Raw genomic sequence first — 24,526 nt, 5'->3', positions numbered from 1 at the left:
AGCCTTGATCCGCAGCAGGGGCAGGTGAACCGTCTCACGTGGTCTCTGGCATTATGTCTGTGTCTGGCGTACGCAGACAAGGGCAAATTTAAATACATGAGGACAAACGTAGACGCTATTTAGGCAGGTACCGGTGTTAGCCTTTTGTGACCCAGTATTTCTGGGAATTAGGTAGTAATTGCCGACTAGTTGATCGTGTTGTATAATTACATGTTAAAAGGTCACTCTATCTAGGTTGTAATACATATAATATTATGTTAGAATTCCGAAAGTTCTCCTCAAATGAAGGAGTGGATCGATGTCCATGGGTAAACCGAGTAGAATGATACTTTTTAGATTATTTATTCATTCAGGATGGCCCTGTATAGATATGGTAAAGATCTGTTAAAGTTCTTCGGAGACAGAGGATGGATTACGGAACTCCTCGACGGTTGTACCAACAACGTACAACGTCGCATTGTAATGTTCGTTATTCTAATTATTTTATACTAGCTGATGGCCGCGACTTCGTACGCGTGGATTTAGGTTTCTAAAAATCCCGTGGGCACTGTTTGATTTTTCCGCATAAAAAGTAGCCTTCCCTGGGATGCAATCTATCATTGTACCAAATTTCGTCAAAATCGGTTAAACGGATGGGCCGTGAAAGGCTAGCAGACAGACAGACAGACATAGAGACAGACAGACGTACAGACAGACAGACACACTTTCGCATTGATAATATTAGGTATGGATATGGATTGTGGTTTGTGTAGCAACAGTACAAATAGTTGGCAATCATGTTATTTTAATTTCTATTACATAATACAGTAATACATATAGGTATCTATAGGACGTAGCTGTGCGTTGCGTTACATAGTGAGAAGCTTCATAATATTTTTATTTTTATTTATTTTTTATTTTTATTTATTCGGATCTACAAACAGTAGCACGCAGTGCTTGGATAAAAAACAGTAGTAATATAACATAGTAATAATATACGTGCTACCCACTACGTCAACCACATAGTTATTATTATTAATTAATATACTTACATGTATAAAAATATATAAATGTAAAATAAAATATAAAGTTACATGTATAAAATATAAATAAAGAATATTATGGACATTATAAGTAATAACCTCAGTAATTATAATATCCGTGTTTATTACAATACTTAGATCTTCTACTTGCTTTACCTATTAATAAGTGGGTTATTGTCATAAAGTTTAAGCTTGATAACAATATCTGTTTTTAAATAATATAATAAACGCAATAATAGAATAGTATTAGGAGTCCAAATATATTTAGTATATATAATTCTTAAGGATATTATTATTTAATTACGTACATAAGCAAATAACTAATTATCAAATAATTAACTTCTCGTGTGGATTCTATAGGTCAGAGGTGGTAATGATCACATCAGATTTTTCAATCAGTTGGGTTTATTTTTAGTTTGGGTTTTTTAATCAACAATTGTTTAGCAAAAGTAGCTAAAATTATACAATGCAAAACAAATACGATACTAAATACAAAACCCCAAACATTGGCATACCAGTACTAAAAAGATACGTCACAAGAACCGACAATAAATAAAATTCCCATACTTAAATAGCATTACATTTGTGATTTGGACATGATTTCGATACGTGTGTGTGCAAGTGTGAATGACTGGGTCTACAACCTGCGCAGTGACGCAGCGGGCCCAGCGCCGTCCTGTGTGACCTGTGTCCTTGACAGACACCGCCGCGCCCGCGCCGCCGTTTATAGAATACAAAAAAAACAATAGACTTTGTACTTACTGGTAACAAGTTTTGTTATTAAGATACAATTTTATGATTTTTATGGTTCCGTACCTCAAAAAGAAAAAGAAACCCTTATGCCTTATAGGATCACTTCGTTGTCTGTCTGTCTGTTTGTCTGTGGAGTCTATCAAGAAATCTATAGGGTACTTCCCGTTGACCTAGAATCATGTTTGGCAGGTAGGTAGGTCTTATAGCATTCGTAAAGGGAAAAATCCGAAAACCTTGAATTTGTGGTTACATCACAAAAAAAAATGTGTTCATAGTATACCAAGTGGGGTATCATATAAAAGGGCTTTACCTGTACATTCTAAAACAGATTTTTATTTATTTTTATGCATAATAGTTTTTGATTTACGTGCAAAATGTCGAAAAAATACGACTGTAGGGCGGAACCCTCGGTGTGCTAGTCTGACTCGCACTTGGCCTGTTTTTTATTAAAAAGGAAATCTGACTCCAATATTATTACTTTTCACTCCGACTGGTTGACACCGGAGCATGCTCAGGGGATATAGACTCCACATTGCACAATTGCAAAGTGCTGCAGTCTGATTTGGCGGCTTATAGTGACATAGGCTTGCGGTTCCTAACAGGATTGTGGCGGATGCCAATATTTTGACATCCGCGCATGCGGATAGGGATTATTAGAAGTTCACATCCGCGTCGGATGCGAATATACGTAACACCCCTGTTGGGTACCATTGTACACTTTTTGATTGGTCAGTTAGCGAATTAAGATAACAACCAGCCAACACGCGCGAGGCACCGTGAGGCACGCGCTTCTCTGGCCCCGCCCACTTTCTTTGTAGGTCGTTACTTGTTGCAAATGTGAATTTGCATCCGTAAAAGCTCCGCATTAATAGATGCGGATGCGGATATCCGTAATACCCCTTGGTCCTAATTATCGACTTCGCGCAGTAACGCCTGCTTCTATTCGTACGTCCAACATAATTTGAAAATGAATTAACGTGTTTTTCAATAACTCCCTTAAGCGAATTTTGTTAACTAATGTGAATTAATTAAGTATATTTATGCCTTGATAAAATAATGTGTAAAATAAGAATTCTTCTAGAGCAAGTATGGAATTCACGGAAAACAAGTCATAAAGAGTGATTCGCAATAAAGAGGACATAGACATAACGTAAGTAAAAGGCAACAGTCCGAGGTAGTCACGTTTGTTTGTTTTGCTTTGTGAAAATACTTTCTAACGGCGCTGTGAATGAAAGCTTAGACGCTACAGTAAGAAATGTGACATCGTTTTCGATTGGTGCTGATCAATAATAATCCATACTAATATTATAAATGCGAAAGTGTGTCTGTCTGCTACCTTTTCAAGGCCCAACAGTTAAACCGATTTTGATGAAATCAAAGAGTTCCCGCGGGATTCTTAAAATCCCATCTGTTTAATCGATTTATATGAAACTTGGTACAAAGGGTAGCTTGCATCCCGGAAAGGCAACTTATAATCCCGGAAAATTAAAGAGTTGTTACAGGATTTTTGAAAAACCTAAATCCACGCGAACATCCTCGGAAGTCGCGGGCAGCCTCTAGTAGTAAATAATTACAACACTTGAATAACACACTAGATCCTAAATTAATTTTTTATTAATTTAAAGTTGTTTTGGTCGTCTTTTGGAATAAAACAAAGGGATTTTTTTAACTTGAGTAAAAGTTGAAAACAATAAGAATTTGATTATCTTTTTTCATCGACATAAGTACAGGTAGGTACTTTTGTTTCTGCACTTTATCAAATACATCTGAACATAGAAAAAATGGTAAAATACTATTCAAAATAGTTTGCAGTTTGCGTTCAGCATTTAAATATTTTTTTAAAAAAAAAACCCTGCATAATAAATAATTGATGTTTAATTAGATAAAGCTTACCAAATAATATGACGACTTATATTATTTGGTAAACTTTAAATAATTAATATGGTTTGGATTGGATAGTTATTATTGGAAATGCGCAATTAGAAACCATAAATGATGCTTAGTACTTGATAATTCGCGACTCTTGGCAGGGCAGGGATACCATCCGAGGCCCGGATGTTCCAACGGAATAATATGCAGTTTCGCAGGCGAGACAAGAATGTCTGGAATGTAGTCTCGCGGGCGCGGACGACGTGAGCTGCTCGCGACGACGGCAAACGACCGCATCGGCGCGCGCCCTCAAGTGCGCATTCCCTTTGCTTGATTCACTATGAGTTACAGTTCTTGCAATTCACGAAGGCGAGTGGACTTTACTTGTGGTTACGTCGGATACACGGGCATTGCGTAAGTGTGCGTGCATGTCGGACCAATCAGTCGCGAGCAAGGGCTAGCAAACGCACACATTCAGTGTACGTTACTTATGCCGACACTCGCCTTCGTGAATTGCAAGAACTGTACTTACTAGATCAAATGCACTCTTTTGAAGTCAAATGTTTAGTAACGTTGTGATTTGAAACTCGAAGAAACGAAAAAGAGACAAACAAACAGATCTATTTGATTTAGCCTGCGAGCGAACGAGATATTATACAGTGTTTCCTATTATTTCACACTTTAGCCACTATAAGCTTCTCGCGTCATTTGTTGAAATTGAAAACGAATTGGATTCTGTATAATATGTAATGTTATATTAGGTAAAATGATTTTGAAACTTCGTAACATATACATAAACTCTACAATTAGCTTACTTCTGATACCTACTTTGCCTTCGTCTCATTCACTGAGTAGTGAAATGTTATCTATGCTCTCATCCTCTCGAAGTTTAGTTTTCTCTTCTGCCGCGTGTGAAGTGCACACGTCTTGAAAAAGGTTTTTATTAGGTTACTTTATTCGTGTGTTGTCATTCCGTCGAAATTGGTAACTGATTTTTCGACTACTTCTGATGTTCCGATTGAGGTCATGAGGCAAGCATGTGTGGTTTGGATGACAAATCACAATATATGATTATGGTTCCATTGAGCGTCTCTGATGGAGGTGTGTGTGATCAGACTTATATAATATGTAGGTATAGTGTGTGCTTGGAACTCTCGCAAATTAGTCGAATTTGGCCTAATTTCCTTTGTTTCCATGTTAGTACACTGCGGTTTAATAAAAACTTTACCTACTTCAAAAAGTTTTTATTTAAGTACTTAAATTTAATTTTTACATCGCTTAAATTAATTACATATTTCTTACGTTCTAAAATACTGTACTTATCACACGTGTCATAACAAAGTAATATACCTATTCCATTGTACAATAACTGCATAAGTAACATAATAATTATTATGCAAAGAGATAGTAAAAGCGATTTCTCAAAATACGTGGCAACATGGTTTCACTTGAATTAAGTGAATGAACCACAATTCAATAGAATAGGTAAAAATAAGTTTTTTTTTTGGAAATTGACATAACAAGAAACATTGCAAAAATTCTAAAGCCATTGTATCATCAACAATAAAGTAGGTACATACTTACAAGGAGAAAAAGTGTTTAATCAAGCTTTTTATCTGTTACTTCTGAGTTCACCGGCCAGACAGTGAGAATAGTCGGTTTTCCCCTTTTATTTAGTTTCGTGGATGCATAAAAACTTCATGAAAATATTTCAACAAACAAGTTGGTGGCTTGTGAGTTCTATTAAGTAGGTATAATATTGTTTTCTTTTAATATAATCATAACCAAGTTATTGATAGAGACAACATTACTGATATTTTTATTGAGATACTAGCTTATTCCCGTGACTTCATCCGCGTGGAATACACAAATTTCAAACCCCTATTACCTACCCCTTCAAAAATCCTTTCGTAGCGGATGTCATAATAGCTATCTGCATGCCGAATTTCAGACCGATCCGTAGTCAGTCAGTCAGCTTTCCCTTTTATTGTATAATATATGTATAAGATTATTGATGAGAACTATCAATGCTGAGAACATGAAGGCGTATCGCTCAGGCTTTTCAAACGAAACGGTCACCGAAGCTGCGGTCGTTCCGGTCGAACAGAGTTGAATGCATTGGCGAAGGGACCTCATCCTTCGTGGAATTCGCACTCACACATTAAACAGAACATAGAAGCTCTGCCGACCAGCCAGCAGCAACCGCTTTTTTATTTCCTAAAATCCTAAATCAATATAAAATCAACGGGATGCCAATGTCGAGGGTTGTAGAGGTAAGGGACTTGGGGGTTAGTCTGAACACTGAGCTAACGTTTCGTTCTCATATAATTAAATGTTGTAAAAAAGCATATCGAAATTTAGGCTTTATACTTCGCACGGTTCGCGGTTTTAGTAATATGAAGGCTGTCGTTGCCTTATACAATGCGCTTGTAAGAAGCCAATTAGAAGGTAATGCAGTCATCTGGGCTCCTCATGAAACCAAATATTGTATGATGTTGGAGAGGGTACAGAACAAGTTTGTCAGGTACTTGTATATGAGGCTGTATGGGGTATATCCATATTATCCTCTAATGTACCCAACATTGTTTGTTCTAGGGATGGTAGGATATAACGAGCTGAGGGTAAGGAGGGAACTTGCGCTCGTTACATATATCTTCAAGATATTGAGAGGGAAGGTTTGCGATGCAGACATATTGGCGCAGGTTAGTCTGTGTGCCCCGGAGAGGTACGTGGAGCGGAGACGCCGGCCGCCGCTGCTGGCCGTGCCGTACGGGCGTACCAACTTGCTCAGGCAGGCGCCGCTGACGCGCGCACTCCGCACCCTTAACTTAATAGCCGAAATAATAGATATTTTTTGTTGCTCTCTGACTGAGCTCACAAGGATAGCAATGTGGATTATAAGTTATTCATAAGATAGCAGATTAAGTAGTAGATTAATAATTTTATTATCGTTGTAAATAATGTATTTTTTAATTTTAAGTATAATTGTTAATAGGTATAAGATAGATTAGAGTGCACTGTCGCATTAGGACTACCCTGTAAGGACAGTGCACATTATGGTATAATAATAAATAATAAAATAATAAATAATAATAATTTATTTTTATACAATACCTGCTCAATTGTTTAATACCAGATTTCAAAGAAGTTGTAGGATATTTTCTAAAACCTTAAATTTAAAAAAAATACCCGATTGCGGTTTGTCATCATGTCTGGTCTCAAGTTTGAAGATTCTGAAATCTTAAATCTTCATTTAAATAGAAAAATGCTCTAGGAAATCTAATTATGATAAAAGACGGTTTCGCCGGTGCACGGATAAACCCGACCAGGTGCTGCATCGGAATGAAGTCTGTAATGTAGTATTTAAAAATGTATGTTTGTTTTATATAAATAAATAAAAATAAAACGTAGCTCTAAGCTCTACCTACCACGCGCTTAGTCTATAGAGCGCCACGAAGCAATAAAATTAAAACAAAACTTTGAAGCCTCAAAAAATGGAAAAATGGTTTATGAAAAATACTAGCTTTGAAACCCCGGAAATCCTAAATGATCCAGAGAACCCAACTAGGTATAATTTCAAAAGATCTACTCAAGAACACCCATAATAACATACAATATTATCAATTATCCAGTAGGTATACCATAATTTAATTTAGAATACAGCCATGAATGGTTTACTTATTCGAAAAAATGGTCAAATTATTAACAAACCAGGACAGACGTAGCACGTGGTTGCCGCCATTTTGACGTCTGCCGATTTTGGCGCGAAGCTTACTTATCAGCTTATACTCGTGCGGCGTACCTAACAACTAATTCTAACTTAAGTAAATTTTATATTTCCTGTTTACATTTGCTGTAAATAAATGATGATTATAAATACATATTACCAAAAACGTTAATCCTCTATTCGTTGAATATATTATTGTATTGATTTCCTCGTGGCGCAAGACTTGGGTCTCAAAAAAGCAGTCAGAGTGGACTTAATATACACGTTGAAGAGCTTATAACTTATTTCCGTTTTCCAGATTTACGAAAATAGGTACATACCTACTTACATAAATTGGACGACGTATTTCCGGAACAGTTCCCTATTCCCTACACGGTTGGCGCCAAAACGTGGTATGGTACTTCCACCTTAATGGCCGTCGTTCATTGCGCCCGCCTGGCTGGGTGTATTGCCCGCAGTTCGCTACGCGCATCCTGCCTACTACGTTTTTCGTGTCCTTCTCGCACTCCTATAAAGACTTACTACAAGAAAGGGATGAGCATATCACGTGCAACGATTTTTGTACCATAGAAGGACGCGCTACGAGATCAATGCACTTTCCGAGGACAGAGACGCCGTTTTTATACGAGTTAAAGTTAGGCAGCTCTGATTGTAATTGGAATCTTATGTTCGAGAACTAAGATTGTTTTTGTTAGATCTACCCTCTAAACCGATGTCTAGACACGCGGGAGGTGAATAAAAGTGTGTAAGTAGAAGGCATTCCACTCGCCGGAATGCCAGGCACATTGTGCGTGCAGCATGCAGCGTGCAGCGGCGGACGCACGGCGGCGTATCTAAACAGTCGCCACCAACTGCCGCTCTTTTAAATCTTACCTCGTGGCTCGTATTTCATGAAGACTATAATAGATTTATGTTAATAAGGGATATCTAAATAAAACACTTTCTTACGTCACGGGTTTGTTGTTGAATGGAAAATTCATGTTTGTATCCACGTGTTAGGAATTTGTTTTATATCAGTTTATTAATCCTATTTTACTTTTGTAAATCTGAAATTTTTGTCCTAGGATATACCTACATAATATTATTATAGGTACATTTAAATTACTTAACTCTCTTTGCAAATCTTGCATAGTTCGTTAATTGGGCTTGGTTAACTAGATATTTATGCAGACTATAATATGATACTTTCTGGTACGCATAGGTTTTTTATTATAAAAGAATGTTTGACACTATAATGAAATAGAAAAAGTCAATAGATCACATGTACTCCTAAAATTAGAGGAAAGGAAACCTTAATAAGTCAAAGGAAGTGCCAGTCAACTCACGGGGGCACACGGGGGTTCATATTACTAGATTATTTAATAATAAACAATCCCCTTTACTTTTAAGGCATCTGTTGTCGTATTTAATTAAGTACGCTAGTAGAATGTAAGCTATGTTAGATAGGTACATATCTGGGCCTAACTGTTCTAATTCAAATAAGTGTATTTTATTATGATTCATGTCGCTAGGTATTTGTGCCTTGCAACTTCTCTTATGTCTTTCTGTGTCTATAAAATACGAAATTTTGGTATTTGATAGTTGCTCTCTGCTCCAGGATTCTACTTACAGAACCTACTCTACCTATCTGTTTGTTTACTCTACGCTGTTTTTATGTAGCTGCTGTACAAGACAAACATGGTATGATTTATTGTTCACAAGGACAAGTGGGTAATATCAACTCTAACTCTGGTTAATAATCATATAATTAAACAATAAAATAATTAAAAAGCTACTTAAGCTTATTTCACACTTCGGGATATAAATTATATTATAGTTAGGTCAAAAAGATAGCTGTATTCAAGATTACAATAATTTGCATAGGGCTAAAAATTGGTACGAATATTGGGAATACCAATATAAATCGATGGGGACTTTCACAATTCATTTAAATATGTATTGGTGTTCCCAACATTGTTACCAATTTTTAGCCCTACCTATACGAATTATTGTCACCTTGAATATCTATTTTGACCGGACTAATGACTATATAATATATAATTTATATCCCGTAGTGTGAAATAAGCTTAAGTAGATTTTTAATTATTTTATATTTTAATTATATGTTTTTTAACCAGAGTTAGAGTTGTATTACCCACTTGTCCTTGTGAACAATAAACCATACCATGTTTGTCTTGTACAGCTGCATAAAAACAGCGTGTTTATTGGTAGGTACAATTTTTATATGGAGTTGTTTAAAGCTGTTCATCTACCTTAAGGACAATGACCGTCGTGCTCTGGTGCACTTTACGGGAGCGATATAACTACGTATTTGTTACACAAAAACCGGCCAAGTGCGAGTCAGACTCGCGCACCGAGGGTTCCGTACTATAGTCGTATTTTTTCGACATTTTGTACAATAAATCAAAAACTATTATGCGTAAAAATAAATAAAAATCTGTTTCAGAATGTACAAGGTAAACCTTTTTATAATTTATGATTTACCTCACATGATATAGTACTTAAACTTACTTTGAAAGTTGAAAATACTAATTGTTCATCAACAAATTTTTTTTACATGATGTTGTCACAAATTTACTATTTTCAGATTTTACCCTTTACGTGTGCTATAAGACCTACGTACCTGCCAAATTTCATGATTGTAGGTCAACGGGAAGTACCTACCCTATAGGTTTCTTAACAGACAGACAACGAAGTGATCCTATAAGGTTTCCTTTTGAGGAACGGAACCCTAAATAGCATTTTGAAGCAAGTAGTAATTAGTTACTTACCTCTTTTATTCATTTCTATCGTAAATACATAGCTATTATTTGGAATGAAAGATAATACATATTACTTAATTCATTAATTACACTAATGTAATTGATTGCTATGAAAAGCATTGTTAATTGTTAAATATTTGAAACTAGCTGATGCCCGCGACTTCGTTTACGTGGATTTCGGTTTTTGAAAATCCCGTGGGAACTCTTTGATTTTCCGGGATATAAAGTAGCCTATGTCACTCCTGTTCTTTGACTATACCAATGCAAAAAATCACGTCGATCCATTGCTCCGTTGCGATGTGATTGAAGGACAAACCAACAAACCTATGCTTTCGCATTTATAATAGTACTAGCTGATGTCCGCGACTTCGTCCGCGTGGAATTAGGTTTTTAGAAATCCCGTGGGAACTCTTTGATTTTCCGAAATAAAAAGTAGCCTATGTCACTCCAGGTCTTTATGGTCCAGGTCTATGTATGTCCACGCAAAAATCACGTCAATCCGTTGCACCGTTGCGACGTGATTGAAGGACAAACCAACAAACAAACACTTTCGCATTTATAATAAGGGTACTGATATATATTATGGGGATATCCATAAGTATTCATATTATAAAAGCGTCTGTCTGTCTGTCCGTCTGCTAGCTTTTCACGGCCCATCTGTTTAACCGATTTTGACAAAATTGGGTACAGAAATAGCTTGCGAAAGAGGAAGGAGATAGGCTACTTTTGGTCCTGGAAATTAAAATAGTTCAAATGAGGTTTATATAAAATCTAAATCCACGCCGACGACGTCTCGGACTTGGCACAGAGATAGCTTGCTTCTCGAAGACGGGCATAATATTCTACTTGTTATCCTAGAAATGAAATACCTACCTCTAACTCCCTCGGATTTTTACAAATCCAAAGGAACTAAGTGGCGAGCATAAGCAAGTTTTAATATAAACTTATTAATTAATAAATACTAATAAATAGATTTGAGTAGTAGATTTTGGTATAGTAGAGTCACAGACTACCACCTATAGACGCCTAGTAGCCGGACACCCCCAATCGCCAAGCTTAGGCAGTTGCTTAGCATAAAAGTCGGCCCACGCTCGTTCGGTACCCTCATTCCGCACATTGTCTTTATTACATGACTTTTGAGTCCATCAATCACAACAAACCATTCTCCGCTATTCCCCGCCAACATTTCACGATTTTGTTTTCATGCAAAACCTTGTATATGCGTATTCTTGAGGTTGAATACTCTGTGAGTAGTGTAGACCACGCATCTAACCTACGCGGTAACTGATACACCGGACGATGCACCCCAACCGTTAGTGATTTGAATTTAAACGCCATGTGTGCTGCGTAGCGTCTCGTCCTGACGGTCGGAGGCACCCAGGCAGGTGGTTTGCGAATTACGAACGAATTTATAATACGTTGTGTAGGGTCAAAGGACCGACACAAGGCCGCTGTTCGAGACATTCGCGTCGATAACCTTGCCTGGCGCCTCAATGTTTCTACTATGGGTAGAATGCTGACACAGTGGGTAGGCATCATTATTATACAGAGTACAGACATCCGGCAAAGCAAATAGATAGATACTTATGTAGGTTTTAACTTTTAATTCTAATTTTGTGATTTAATAATACACATTTACAGATATATAAATATTTTTTATATGTTGTTGTTGTTGTTGTTCTTACTGTCTATTGTGTGGTGGTCATTTTGTGTTTGGATTTATTATTCAGTTTATCAGTTACCTGGTAAAGTTTTCAAATAAGAAAAATAAATTCATTATAATTACTTATTTAATTTACAATTTATATGACCTTAACATTATTGACTTTGAAATAATACATAATTACTTACCCACCTACTTATTACTTAACATTATTACTATTTATTGTTGAAACAGAACAACTGAGAAAACACCTGGCGTATTATACTGTGCTGTGCTACCTAGGTAGGTAGGTACCTAGTGGCAGCTGGCAACAGTTTTCTAAATATCATTATTGTTACCTACTATCATGTTATTGAAAGCTGAAACAAAGTCAAATTTAACGATACACCTAGTGTACCTACACGATCGATCACACGTGCCTAGAAATGTTATATTATAACTATTAATGTTATATTATAAGTATTACACTTTTACACTTAGGTACTATATTACACCGTGGTTTGTTTCTTATATGTATGTTTTAATATTGAGCTATTTTGGATATAATATTATGTTATGTAGTAATTTGATTTAGGAATGTTATATCGTTAATTTTAACATTAAAACTGAATATCTAGGTAGTATTTTTTCGGTACCTATATTATACTTCTATTTATATAGGTAATTGATCAGACATAACTATTTAATGCTATGATTTACTAGTAGAGCAGAGAACAAAATTTGAAGGTTATTTATTGCAATTAAGGTAAATAATTTATATTTATTTGAATGCGCTTACATACATTATGTATTTAACTGAACAATCACAAATGTTTATACCTATTACTTACCTACGCTTGGTTGTGAATTACATATATTCATCGATGCATATATTATGTTTTATGTTACATACAATTCATGACACCTGTACTAAGTGCACCTGCGGGCGGCGTTAAATTTAACATCAGAACGTATCTACATGCACATATCACACTGGGAGACCTAAAAAGCCATCTATTTGTTCATGATAATATTTAATTTGTGTTATCTTTATATATATACTGTCAAGCTGACTTATCAACGTGCTGCTATTAAATGCAGGACATATTCAGTTGTTAATGTTATTTACAGTATTAATATTTATATTCATCCTCATCGTTCGCCATCTTCAAAATTAAATTTCTTGGGTTATTATCAATACATAGAAGTCTTTGGCTATTATTCATAAAGTTTCTCTATCTAAAGCCGTATTTGCAGTGGCAGTGGACGGGCTATGCTTGTTGCAGGAGCAATGGTCGTTGGAGCCAGTAAAAGTTTTTTTTTTAATACTTACTGATTTTTTTGGGATCTTTTAATCATTATGTGACTATGTCAGATCCATAATAACCTAATTACACTTCTCTGTATCTTAACTTAGTACATAATACTCTTACGTTTCTTTTATCCATTTAAAAAGAGTTCTCGCGGCTGTGGATAGAGTGAAGTTCAGGTACAATTAATAACCATAGTGTGGGGAGTGGGGACGCCTTCCAGCAAGATGGGCCGACAATGTAAAGTAGTAGATAATGTAAAGACGAAGTAACTGGATGAGAAGCGCTGATGACTAAGTGGCATTCTTTGAACTGTTCAGCATCAGCAGTAGATGTCCAGTAGTGAAAGATGACGAACTTTTTAAATTTAACTGCGTTACCTATTATGTTTTACATACTCGATTTACACTTAAGGACGAAGAAAAAAAAATTCAATATGGTTACGTCATCGTCACTGTGAGCGTCAAGTTGCGTCGCTCGCGGCGCTAATATTGACGTTACGATTTCTTATCACATTAGGTATTACCGCTACATCTTATCGTGTCTGTTTTTATTAACAGGATTGTTAATATCTAATCTAACCAACCTGAACCTGTGCGATTATTATTTGGTATCAAGCGGACTTATTCTAAATAAGTAATTTATGATCCAAATAGAATGTGTAGGTTAGTATATACAACTTTTAAAGTACTTCTTACCATTACGACTACGATTTTACAGCAAAATCCTAAGATTTACTGTAGTTCCGGCTTTTACCGTAGCAATTAGCATATTAAAATTTTGAATAAAAATATCGGGAAGTAAGTAGGTATCTTCTGAAAATTAAGTGAGTCAAAAAAAATGGTGTGCTACCCCTCCAGTGAGACCTCGCTGAATAGGTACTATGGAAGTGGTTAACAGCAACTGACGCCTTATGACTAAAAATTTATATCACAAATAAAAAAAGTGCGAGTCAGACTCGCGCACCGCGGGTTCCGTAAATAAATAAAAACTATTATTCATAAAAAAAAAAAAGATCTGTATTAGAATGTGCAGGTAAAGCCCTTTCACATGATACCCGACTTGGTACATTAATTTTACTTTGAAAGTTGGAAATACTAATTATTTGTTCATGAACACATTTTAATTTTTTATTGTGTTCAGTGTTGGAACCACAAATTCACGGTTTTCAGATTTTTTTCCCTTACATAGGCTAGAAGACCTACCTACCTGTCAAATTTCATGAACCTAGGTCAACGGGAAGTACCCTACAGGTTTCTTGACAGACACGTCAGACACAACGAAGTGATCCTATTAGGTTTCCTTTTTCCTTTTGAGGTACGGAACCCAGTAATATTAAAGATAACAAAATGCACTGTGCATCCGTTTGATATCGGGTTCTACTAAAAACATTGCAGCTTGCACCGTGTGTAACTTATACCCTATATACAGGCTGTCCCAAAAGTAATTTTGATTGAGAAAATACAGATTTTTAATTTAACTTTCTTTTTGGTTGATTCATGAAATATATAAATAGGATAACATCAATTTCCTTTTTCAAGGCGTGGGTAGTCGTGGGTTTGTAAGCATAAACCTTAGACTGTAAATCGCATGGCCAACTCTGATCAACAAAACGTGGGATGTTGCACGACCAGGAAATGACTCAAGCAGTTATTGAATTGTTTCCTGGGCTGTATAGCATATGGCACCGTCTTGTTTACCACCGATATTCTATTCCATACATAACCTTATACAGTATACGTCATGCAAGACTCATGACTCGATAGAATTAATTTTATTTGAAAATAAAATCTGTATTTTCTATCTAAATGACTTCTTATGTCAATTTTGGGGCACCCTTTATATTATGTATTTTGATTATACTATCACATAACATGTTGCCAGGTGCTGAGTTCAACGTTCGACGCAGCTTTTATTTTGATGGAACTTTAGCTTAGGGGGTGCTGCGCTGCGTCGACTCTCGATACGACAAAAAAAACTTTCAACTCACCTGACTTTCTCACAAGAAGGCCTGGCAAGTTCTTAATAATATAATGTGGTTTTCACCATAATTTTTTTTCAACATTATATGTAAGGAAGACTTACATAAATCTATAACACAATAAAGTTTAATAAATTAAATTAACTTTTATCAGATATTTTATTAAATAAGAAGATCGACCCAATAGGTACGTGTTGTAAAAAAAATGGAGTAAAATTGTATTTTTTAGGATTATTGAGTAGATAACAAAACCAAAAGTTTTACTGTTGTGTCCACAATAAAATTTATAATGAAGCATGGCGACGGATGTGGAATGTGGATGCAGATGTGGCCAATATGCGATCATCGAACAGCACGTGCCCGTAACAGCTGTGCTAACCTTTTTGCTATAACCTCACATTATAGAATTATGTTTTATGTATGTAGACTGTAGAGACAAAATGAAAAAATACTGACCATCAAAAAGGGCGACCAAACCTCGACGCTTACATGAATTAACATCTAATAGACCCTACCTAGTCGCAGACACTGTAGTAGGTAACCTACTTTACATTAATAAACAAATATTTCATCTTTAATAATATCTTTTACACGTGCCCGTCCAACATATTCTAATATTTAGCACATCCCAAACACTGAAATACACTCGTTAGAAGATTGCTCTAGACGGAGCTGCACATCTTGGTATTATTGATTTTGTTTCCGTTTCCCGCGCCAAAACTTGACTTACTCCGCTCCCCCTTGTCGCATCCCCTGTCATGGGCACACCATGTCTACGATCGAATAATCTTTACAAAAAAGCTTGCTGGTTCGTTTACAAATTAAAAATTAAAAACATGACCTCGCGGTTTATGGTTTAGTGAAATATTAAGTAGGTAGGTCAATAATTTTAAGATTGGAATAACCCGCTTAAATCATTATCAAAACTCCAACATTAAACCTCGTTAATTAAAATTAGAGGATAATATTATCATTTAAATATATTTGAGAATATATGTTTTCAGTAGTGTTATGAGGTAGGTAGGTATTTATGTATATCAATTCGAGACGAAAACGCATGTAGATTGTAGATCGTTGCATATCCGATATGACGAGAAACGGCAGGGCGGGTGGGGAGACGGCGGCGGCGGCGGCGGCGACTGAGGGCGGGAGAGGGGACATTATACCAAACAACAGGGCGCTCGGTACGTACGTACCGCGGCCGTGCGATTATTCCGTCTACTGAGCGGAGGACGTAGTCAATGCCTCGATGCCTCGCCTGCATCAAGCGCTGTTTGAAGTTTAGTCTGCAACGCGCCGTCAAACCGTTCGGTCGTGTTCATGCGCTCAATAATTTAAAATAACTGATTTAAAATAATAGTGTTAATTATAGTTTTGTTGCATTCCTTAGTGAAATTCTTCGTTTCTAATAAACTATCTTAGTTAATAGTTATAGACTCGTATACAAGCTTCATGAATTGTGACTGTGTTTTGGATTTTGAACATTAGTAAAATAGTGAGAATACAACGTATGCGAAGTATAGACATGAGCGGATTGACCATAAGATCGAAAAGGGGTTCGAGGGGTAGTGCTACACTTCTAGAAGCAGCAAACAGAATTCTTAAGCTACTCGGCGTGAGTTCCACGAAACGCGGGAAACAATCCTCAACAAAATCAAAGGTAATTGTAATTGCATTTCTCATTTGCTCCTCGTTATCACAATCAAAACATTTAAATACATACTTACCTACTATAAATACAGTTAACAAAATGATTATACATACGTCCATATTATTTTGTGTTGGATCTACATATATAATCGAATACAAATATTTTTCCGTTACCAAGCTATGGCAAAATTACCAAATTTCAGAAAAATAGTATTATGGTATTTTAATAATAATAATAAACATATACCAATAATTATAATTACATAATTTTTGTGTAACTAAAATATTTTGTTATATATGTATATTTTCATTGTACCGACAGTTTGACAACATATTAATGTACCTACTTTTATTTCAAAAAGATACAACTTTCGCTGCACTGACTTTCTGTGTGCACTTTCGCTCGTTGTATTTTTATGTAGCTTGAGACCTGAGAGAGCGGCAGTGTATTCGAATTTCGATGCGACGAGCGCGCCGCGTATGATCGGTATGATGCAAACACGATGGCGGGCGCGGCACTGACACGGCACTTGTTTGTTCACGCGTTGTCGGCGTGACCACCTTATTTATCACTACGAACGATTCACAATTCGCATTCATCACTGTTTTTGCAACGGTTCTCTATATGAAAACATCCTTTTTCTTTTGTTTTCTTGTAAACTACGAAAACACCCCTGTCAAATCTTGATAATTATTATTTCGCTCTTCATAATCTAAAGCTATAGCGTCAATTGAATAAATGAATCGTAGTGGTGATGATTATTAAATCCGTGTTATCGATTTACACATTAACTAAGTAGGTATACTTAATTTATAACCCATTTAGAAAGTGCGAAATTAATCTGGTACTTATTAAAACTGAAATGAAGTTTGCGTTAGCATTCGTTTGGATTTGCTCAATAAATTGGAGAGTAAATAAAAATAAATTGATTCTGACTCTAAGATTAATTAGTTATGCAAGTTTAAAGGTTAATCCGGGTAAATAACTTTCATCTGGGTAGCATTTTCAGTCATAATACCTAACAATTTTTGAATACCTACTTTATCGATAATCTATTACTTATTATTGACTAGGTAAAGTACCTTACAATGACTATAAGTTATATATTATATTATATGCGTAAAATACTAATGATAACGTTTTGTTTTGAAAGTAGTCATTCACTCACAGCGTGTTAGTGATGCCTTCAGAGCATAATAAACGACAAGATGATAGCCAAGCGACAATCTGTTGGTATAAAACTATAAACATGAAAAAGTTAAAACCTGAATTTTTCTTACATCTACTGTTATTAGAGTGATGATGTTACACTATACGTATATGACGCTTAATGTATGGAATGAGAGAAATTGCCCCAAACGTTGGCCAGTACATTGCAAAACATCGTGCCGTAGTAACATTGGTTTACATAGATATAGAATTGGGATAATGCATATTATGTCAAAAATAAATAATTTCTAAGGAATTGTTAAATAGAGGGTCGTCAAAAATTCGTGAAATCCACGTCTGCTGTTAGTTTTAAGTTTGCTAACCAGTTTAAATTATCGATTTAACTAAAAAAAGTACCTGCATACGTCAAATTACGTCAAATGTTTATGACGTCACATCTATGTATTTCATAAGCGAGCGTTTTGACGAGTGATAAAAGTCGCTGATTTGACTAGTAGTTATCATTCCCATTAGTTTGGTGTGTTATTGCTTCGCTGAAAGAACTAGAGATTTGATTTGTACACACGGTTATCCATTATGTGAAAGAGAGAATTGGCGGATAAATGTGTTTGTAGGTGCGGTCATCGACGTAGAGGGTCTCGGTGGAGGGGATCGAGGTCGAGTACGAAGTAGGTACGCGCGGACTGCGGAATGCGTTGCGGTGGGAATGCGCTCGGAGTACCGTTGTGGCGGTGTATGAACACCGCCGCCGCGGAATGCGAGCCCCACTTGCGGGCTACATGGACCAACTCATTTATTTCATGAGTCATGCCGAACATAATTGTCAATTCGTCGTGCAAAGCTTTGTAGATGTTAGTTACTTGGCAGCACAGAAATTAACGGCAAAAAACGTTTACCATCACAAGAATTTCAATATGTACAAGAAAAAATATATTATAAGTGCATATATTAAAATAAAAGAATTGGTAAAAAGTTTAACGATTTCCGTCAAATGTATGTTTCCACAAACGTATTGGTAGATAAACATTGAAAGGGCTTTGCCGCCAATGCTTGTTCTTTCTTCTACTTCGTCCGCGTGGATTTAGGTTTGTAAATTTCCGAGGGAACTCTTTCATTTTCCGGGAAAAAAATTAGCCTATGTCACTCTTCAGGTCCTTAACTATATCCATGCAAAAATCACGCCTATCCGTGCGGCGTGATTGAAGGACAAACCAACAAACACACTTTCGCATTTATAATATTATATACCATAAAGTACCTAGATGTAGGTAATTTATTCAATTATATTATATAGGTAATATTTAAATAGGTACGTACGTTATTCAACTAAGGTATTAACAAAGCAAGGCAAAATAAATTATAACGTTACTGTTGTAAAAAATGCCAAGCTTATTTATCTATGATGATGAATGAAAGTAGTATATTTTTTCATCGCCTCTCTGGGAAAACGAACAAAAAACTTAAGCCGCAAACTTTAGAAATTGGATCATCGAACTGTTGTGAGGCTAACGAACGTGGCAGCGTTTGGAACATCGTTTAGTTGTAAACTCAACTCGCAACGTGCTGGTTCGCCTGTTTTGCAAAGTTTCGGATATATTGTTACTATTATTTAAAACAGGCCGGATGTTATTTTTCTTTTTCAATTAATTAAAGTTAACAATTTTTAATTCCTTCGTGTCTATAAATAACACAGTGAGGTTAACAATCGGTATGTAAGGCCACTAGTATTTCTACATATTGAAGTTTAACTTAACATGGATTTTGACTTTTGGAACAGATCTTTTACTTTGTCAGATTGTTTTGATTACTTAATCGAAATCATAGAAATGTCCATATGGAAGACCAAATTCCCTTAATAATACATATGCCTCACGCGCGACGAATCTATTCAACAAAATCCATCTATTTTCTTTAAATTTTACATAATGAGACTTGTATTAGTACATATTTATTGATTTATATTTATAATATTGTTACAGGCTGACAGTCGTGCTGCCAGTGAAGTACGGGCTCCTTTGGCTACTACAGAGTCCGTTATCGAGTCGCCGATCAAAATGCAGGCGTCTCAAGCAGCGGCTACACCTGTTCCGACTCCTACATCTACGCATTCGTCCAATCAGTCATATAGGCACGCTAAGAGAACAGCAAAAGATTACATATTTGGAAAAATGATTGGCGATGGCTGTTACAGCACAGTATTTTTGGCGAAAGACATTCATACGGGCAAGGAGTATGCAAGTAAGTTATAGAAAAGTAGAAATTTAATAACGATTTCTAAATTTTAAAAATCGGAATCTTAAGGCACATCTAAGTAATTTGCTTGTTTTACTTATAATATACCTTACCTTATCTATATATATAAAATTAAAAGCTGACTGACTGATCTATCAACGCACAGCTCAAACTACTGGACGGATCGGGCTAAAATTTGGCATGCAGATAGCCGAACGTAGACATCCGCTAAGGAAGGATTTTTGAAAATTAAATCCCTAAAGGCGTAAGACATGAGTTTGAAATTTGTGTGATCCACGCGGACGAAGTCGTGGGCTTAAGCTAGTAGTAAATAATGATTTACAATGGTGTTTCTTTTGTTTCAGTAAAAGTTTGTGAAAAAAGTTTCATCATACGCCAACAGAAAGTGCAGTACATCAAACGGGAGAAAGATGCTCTGAATTTGCTCTCGAATGTCCCTCACGGATTCGTAAAACTTTACTGCACTTTTCAAGATGAAGAAAGGCTTTACTTTGTGCTATCTTACGCCAAAAATAGCGAATTATTAAAACGTATAAATGAAGTAGGATCGTTTGAAATAAATGTAGCTAAATTTTATGCCGCCGAACTTCTATTGGCCTTAGAAAAAATGCACGCCAAAGGAATAATTCATCGTGATCTGAAGCCTGAAAATATTTTACTAGATGAAAATATGCATTTACAAATTGCTGACTTTGGAACGGTCAAAATCCTGGAAAATGACAAAGTCGGATCAACTGTACCTATATCAGAAGATGAACAGAATTCATCAAACGATCGTTCAAGAAAAATAAGTTTTGTCGGCACTGCACAATATGTCAGTCCAGAGCTTTTGCAACACAGAGTAGATACTTGTGCGTCAGATTTATGGGCACTGGGCTGTATCATTTACCAAATGATTTCTGGCTTGCCACCATTCAGAGCGTCGACAGACTTCCTTACTTTCCAAAAAATTTTAAAATTGGATTATGAATTCCCTGAAGGTTTTCCAGCTGACGCTAAAGATTTAGTAGAAAAACTTATTGTTTTGGACCATAATAAGAGACTAGGAGCTAGCGATCAGGGTGAAACTTATGAAAGTATACGTCAACATCCATTTTTTGAAGGTATCGATTGGGAGAACATCTGGGAACAAACTCCTCCAAAAATTAGTCCATATTTGCCAGGTGGATCCTTTGAAGAGGAATACACAGTACCTGATTATCTCGAACCCGGACTAGACGAACGTAAAATTGTTGAATTGTGGGAGCTAGACTTGTCTACCTCTAGAGGTAAAGATTTTTTTAAACTATTTTATTAAGCCTACTACATGCTTATTACTTATAGCTCTTTTAACTTGAACAGTTGAAATTGTGAAAACTGTATAGTACCGCTAAAAAGATTTGCGCTGAGTGCACTCAAGCGTCAAGTAAGAGGATCGTCCGTGACCTAAATTCTTTGCAAAGTACGCGTGTGTCGCGCCATAGCCCATAAGTATAGGTAAACCGTGTATTATTTCGCGATTCCAATCCTATTAAACGGTCAAAAAGTTCATTTTGATTGGACGCATATTTTACTAAAGACATTGTAACAGCACATTATAAAGACATTGCTCAGCAGATGCATAGCATAGAAGCATAGCATTGTAAAGACATTGTTCAGCAGATGTTGAACACTGAATGGTGCGTCAACTCCCACTAACTATTGTGTTCTTAAACGAACTTCCTTTATGTTGTTGATTTACGGTTCTATCGTAGAGATGACGTCATATCCCGGCACACTGCAAGAGCTCTGCATTCTCGAGTGCTTGCGACATCACATTATGAATGACTCGCCGTGCCGTCGGCTTTATTAATGACTTACTTTGTAATCAGCTCTGCCCGTATTTCTATTGGAAAAATCATGTCTGTAGCGTTTCATCTATAAGATGAATTCTAATTCGTCATTTATACTGATAGGTAATAATAATTTGAAATTGCATATTTGGTATGTACAACGCGTTTTTTTTTTTTCTTTTTCAGGAATCTTAAATATAAGCCCTGAGGAGAAACGACGTCGCCTTGAAATTCAAGCGCGTGAAAATATATGGCACAAGTTTGTAGATGGAGAGCTAATATTAAAACAAGGTCTGGTAGATAAAAGAAAGGGCCTATTCGCAAGACGCCGAATGTTATTATTGACCACAGGACCGCGCCTATTTTACGTAGATCCTGTTAACATGGTCCTCAAGGGGGAGATTCCATGGTCTCCAGAGTTACGTGTAGAAGCCAAGAACTTTAGAATATTTTTAGTGTACACGGTAAGTTTTTGGAGCAGAAGATAAAGCTTGAAGTATTTATGAATATATAACTAGAACTTAAACTCATCAATCCTTTTTTTTACAGCCAAATCGTACATATTATTTGGAGGATCCGCAATCATATGCATTGGAATGGGAAAAAGTCATCAACGAAGTACGCATCGGCACATACGGACGGGATACGACTTAAGAGGGCGGCGCGCCCGCCGAGTAGAGTCGCGCCCGCATTCCTCCCGCTCTCCGCACGGCGAGTGCACACTTCTAGGATAAAACTAGCCTTCATTTTGAGCACGAAAATCATTCGGAAAGATCTTTCGCGACGATCAACGATTCGTCTCCTGAGTTAAATCAGTGAACGATCCTTTGAGTTTGCAAAAGCCAGCGTGGGACGGCCGTACCCGGCGCCACGAGCCCGTCGACGCGCCCCGCTCTGGAGAAGAGGACAAGAAGACGACGTCGGTTGCCGATCGACAGTGTACTGACACTGAATGACTGATTCCTACTAGTATGTCCCGACAATCTTAAATTATTATTGCTTTAATTTAAGTTACTTATTCAATTGTGGATATCTGCGGTAATTTGTAAATATTTGTTGTAATTTATTATTGAAATTGTTAGGTGTAATGTGTATTTGTAGGCCGTTATTAACTTACCGGCCTCGAGTGAGGATGAACTTGTTATTCGCCACCCGCGTGTTCACAAAGCCCATTCCAGTTGGTAACTAGGCAATTTATAGCTAAATTAATAATTATTTATTTTATTTGTAATTATTTGCCAACGGAATGCGACTGTTGTACAGATATTAAACGGTAGAGAAATATATAAACGAACATAAGTTATTTCAAACTGCCTGTTATGATAATGGAATGACAAATTATTTAATTTTAAGTAGCTCTTTTAATAACTTAGAGGGCAGAATAAGAGGGAATACTTCATGTGTACTGTGAACCTCCAAAATTATACAAAACTAGTGTTAATGTTTCATAGTTATCCTATTTTGGTATGTCTATTAAGGACATTGATTTTGATACAATAAAATTAACATGCATAGGCACAATTTGATTTTCAAATTAATGTAATTAATGTAAACTTTGTTGATTCACTATCCTTGTATGTGATGAAATGTAAGTTTGCAAATTGTAGCAAGATACTGCATATTACCTAGGTATTTCATGTAAACATGTAACAAAAACACTGCCTCCTAATCTATAGCATCAGTATCGTTGATTCTTGAGTGCTGTTATTGCATCCTATGCATATCATGCACTATAGTTTTAATTTAGCTAAAGTATACGCAAATACTGCCAAAGGTGGTCACTAGATTGGTTGAAGGAACTTGGGATTATATGGTTGATTTAAATATCTACTGCATATCCATGTTATAAGAACTTATCTTTAGGCAAACTCTCAATGAACAGTGAGCCTATTCCCACTTTCAGCTGTTGTTTGTTTTTAGTATTGTATAGTATTTACAAATTAATGAACAATTTGAACTTTCAATGTCATGGCTAATATGGATCTTTTGTAGTGCAAATATTATGTTTCATCTTTATAGTTTAAAATGCCTGAACTTGCCTGGAAGACCTATTTATTTTAGTGGGGGCTTACTATAATGGGATTAAATCAAAGATCTTTAAGAAAAATATAAAAAGTAGGAGAAATAGAATTTCAGCAATTTAAAATAGGTATCTATCCCTAGTTATGGTGAATTGGCTATTAACATAAATTGGGATTACTCCATGACATTGTTATTACTATCTGCATTTAAAATTTAATAACTGTTAACTACACTAGTTATATTTTAAAACATTTGTATTGATTGCATGAATTCCATAAAATAACTCTACATAAGAAATTGAAAATAAATTGAAGTTGATTTTTTATTAAGTAATTTGTTTCCTTTGAACCTTGTTGAACCAAAAAAATTTTGATAGGATCCTCTGTCACAATAAAAAAAAGAAAAGTTGATGAATTCAATGAAGTCTATTATATATTCGGATGTCAAGCGTCTGAAACCTTAAATTGTTTCTAATGGGACAATCACCTTTGCTCACCACTAAAAATCTAAAATATGATTGACATATCAACATATAGTTTAAATCACTGGGTCT

At 36.0% G+C, this 24,526-nt stretch overlaps 1 protein-coding gene across 2 annotated transcripts in view; it reads left to right on the top strand.

Moving 5' to 3' along the window:
- Window positions 1-24,302, top strand: part of Pdk1 (Phosphoinositide-dependent kinase 1) — a 103,684-nt gene extending 79,382 nt beyond the window's left edge. The window contains exons 1-5 of one of the 2 annotated variants that reach the window (XM_034975441.2): window positions 16,264-16,726; window positions 19,867-20,125; window positions 20,485-21,408; window positions 22,138-22,415; window positions 22,501-24,302. In XM_034975441.2, the coding sequence (XP_034831332.1) occupies window positions 16,577-16,726; window positions 19,867-20,125; window positions 20,485-21,408; window positions 22,138-22,415; window positions 22,501-22,605 (1,716 nt within the window). In that variant the 5' untranslated portion in view covers window positions 16,264-16,576 and the 3' untranslated portion in view covers window positions 22,606-24,302. Of the gene's footprint in view, window positions 1-16,263; window positions 16,727-19,866; window positions 20,126-20,484; window positions 21,409-22,137; window positions 22,416-22,500 lie in introns of those variants that run through there. The other variant, XM_034975442.2, reaches the window with a different exon arrangement.
- The last annotated feature ends 224 nt before the right edge of the window (window positions 24,303-24,526 follow it).

The sequence above is a fragment of the Maniola hyperantus genome, chromosome 14 (assembly GCF_902806685.2).
Source record: "Maniola hyperantus chromosome 14, iAphHyp1.2, whole genome shotgun sequence".
NCBI classification, from domain to species: domain Eukaryota; kingdom Metazoa; phylum Arthropoda; class Insecta; order Lepidoptera; family Nymphalidae; genus Maniola; species Maniola hyperantus.
This window is presented reverse-complemented; position numbering and strand designations above follow the sequence as displayed.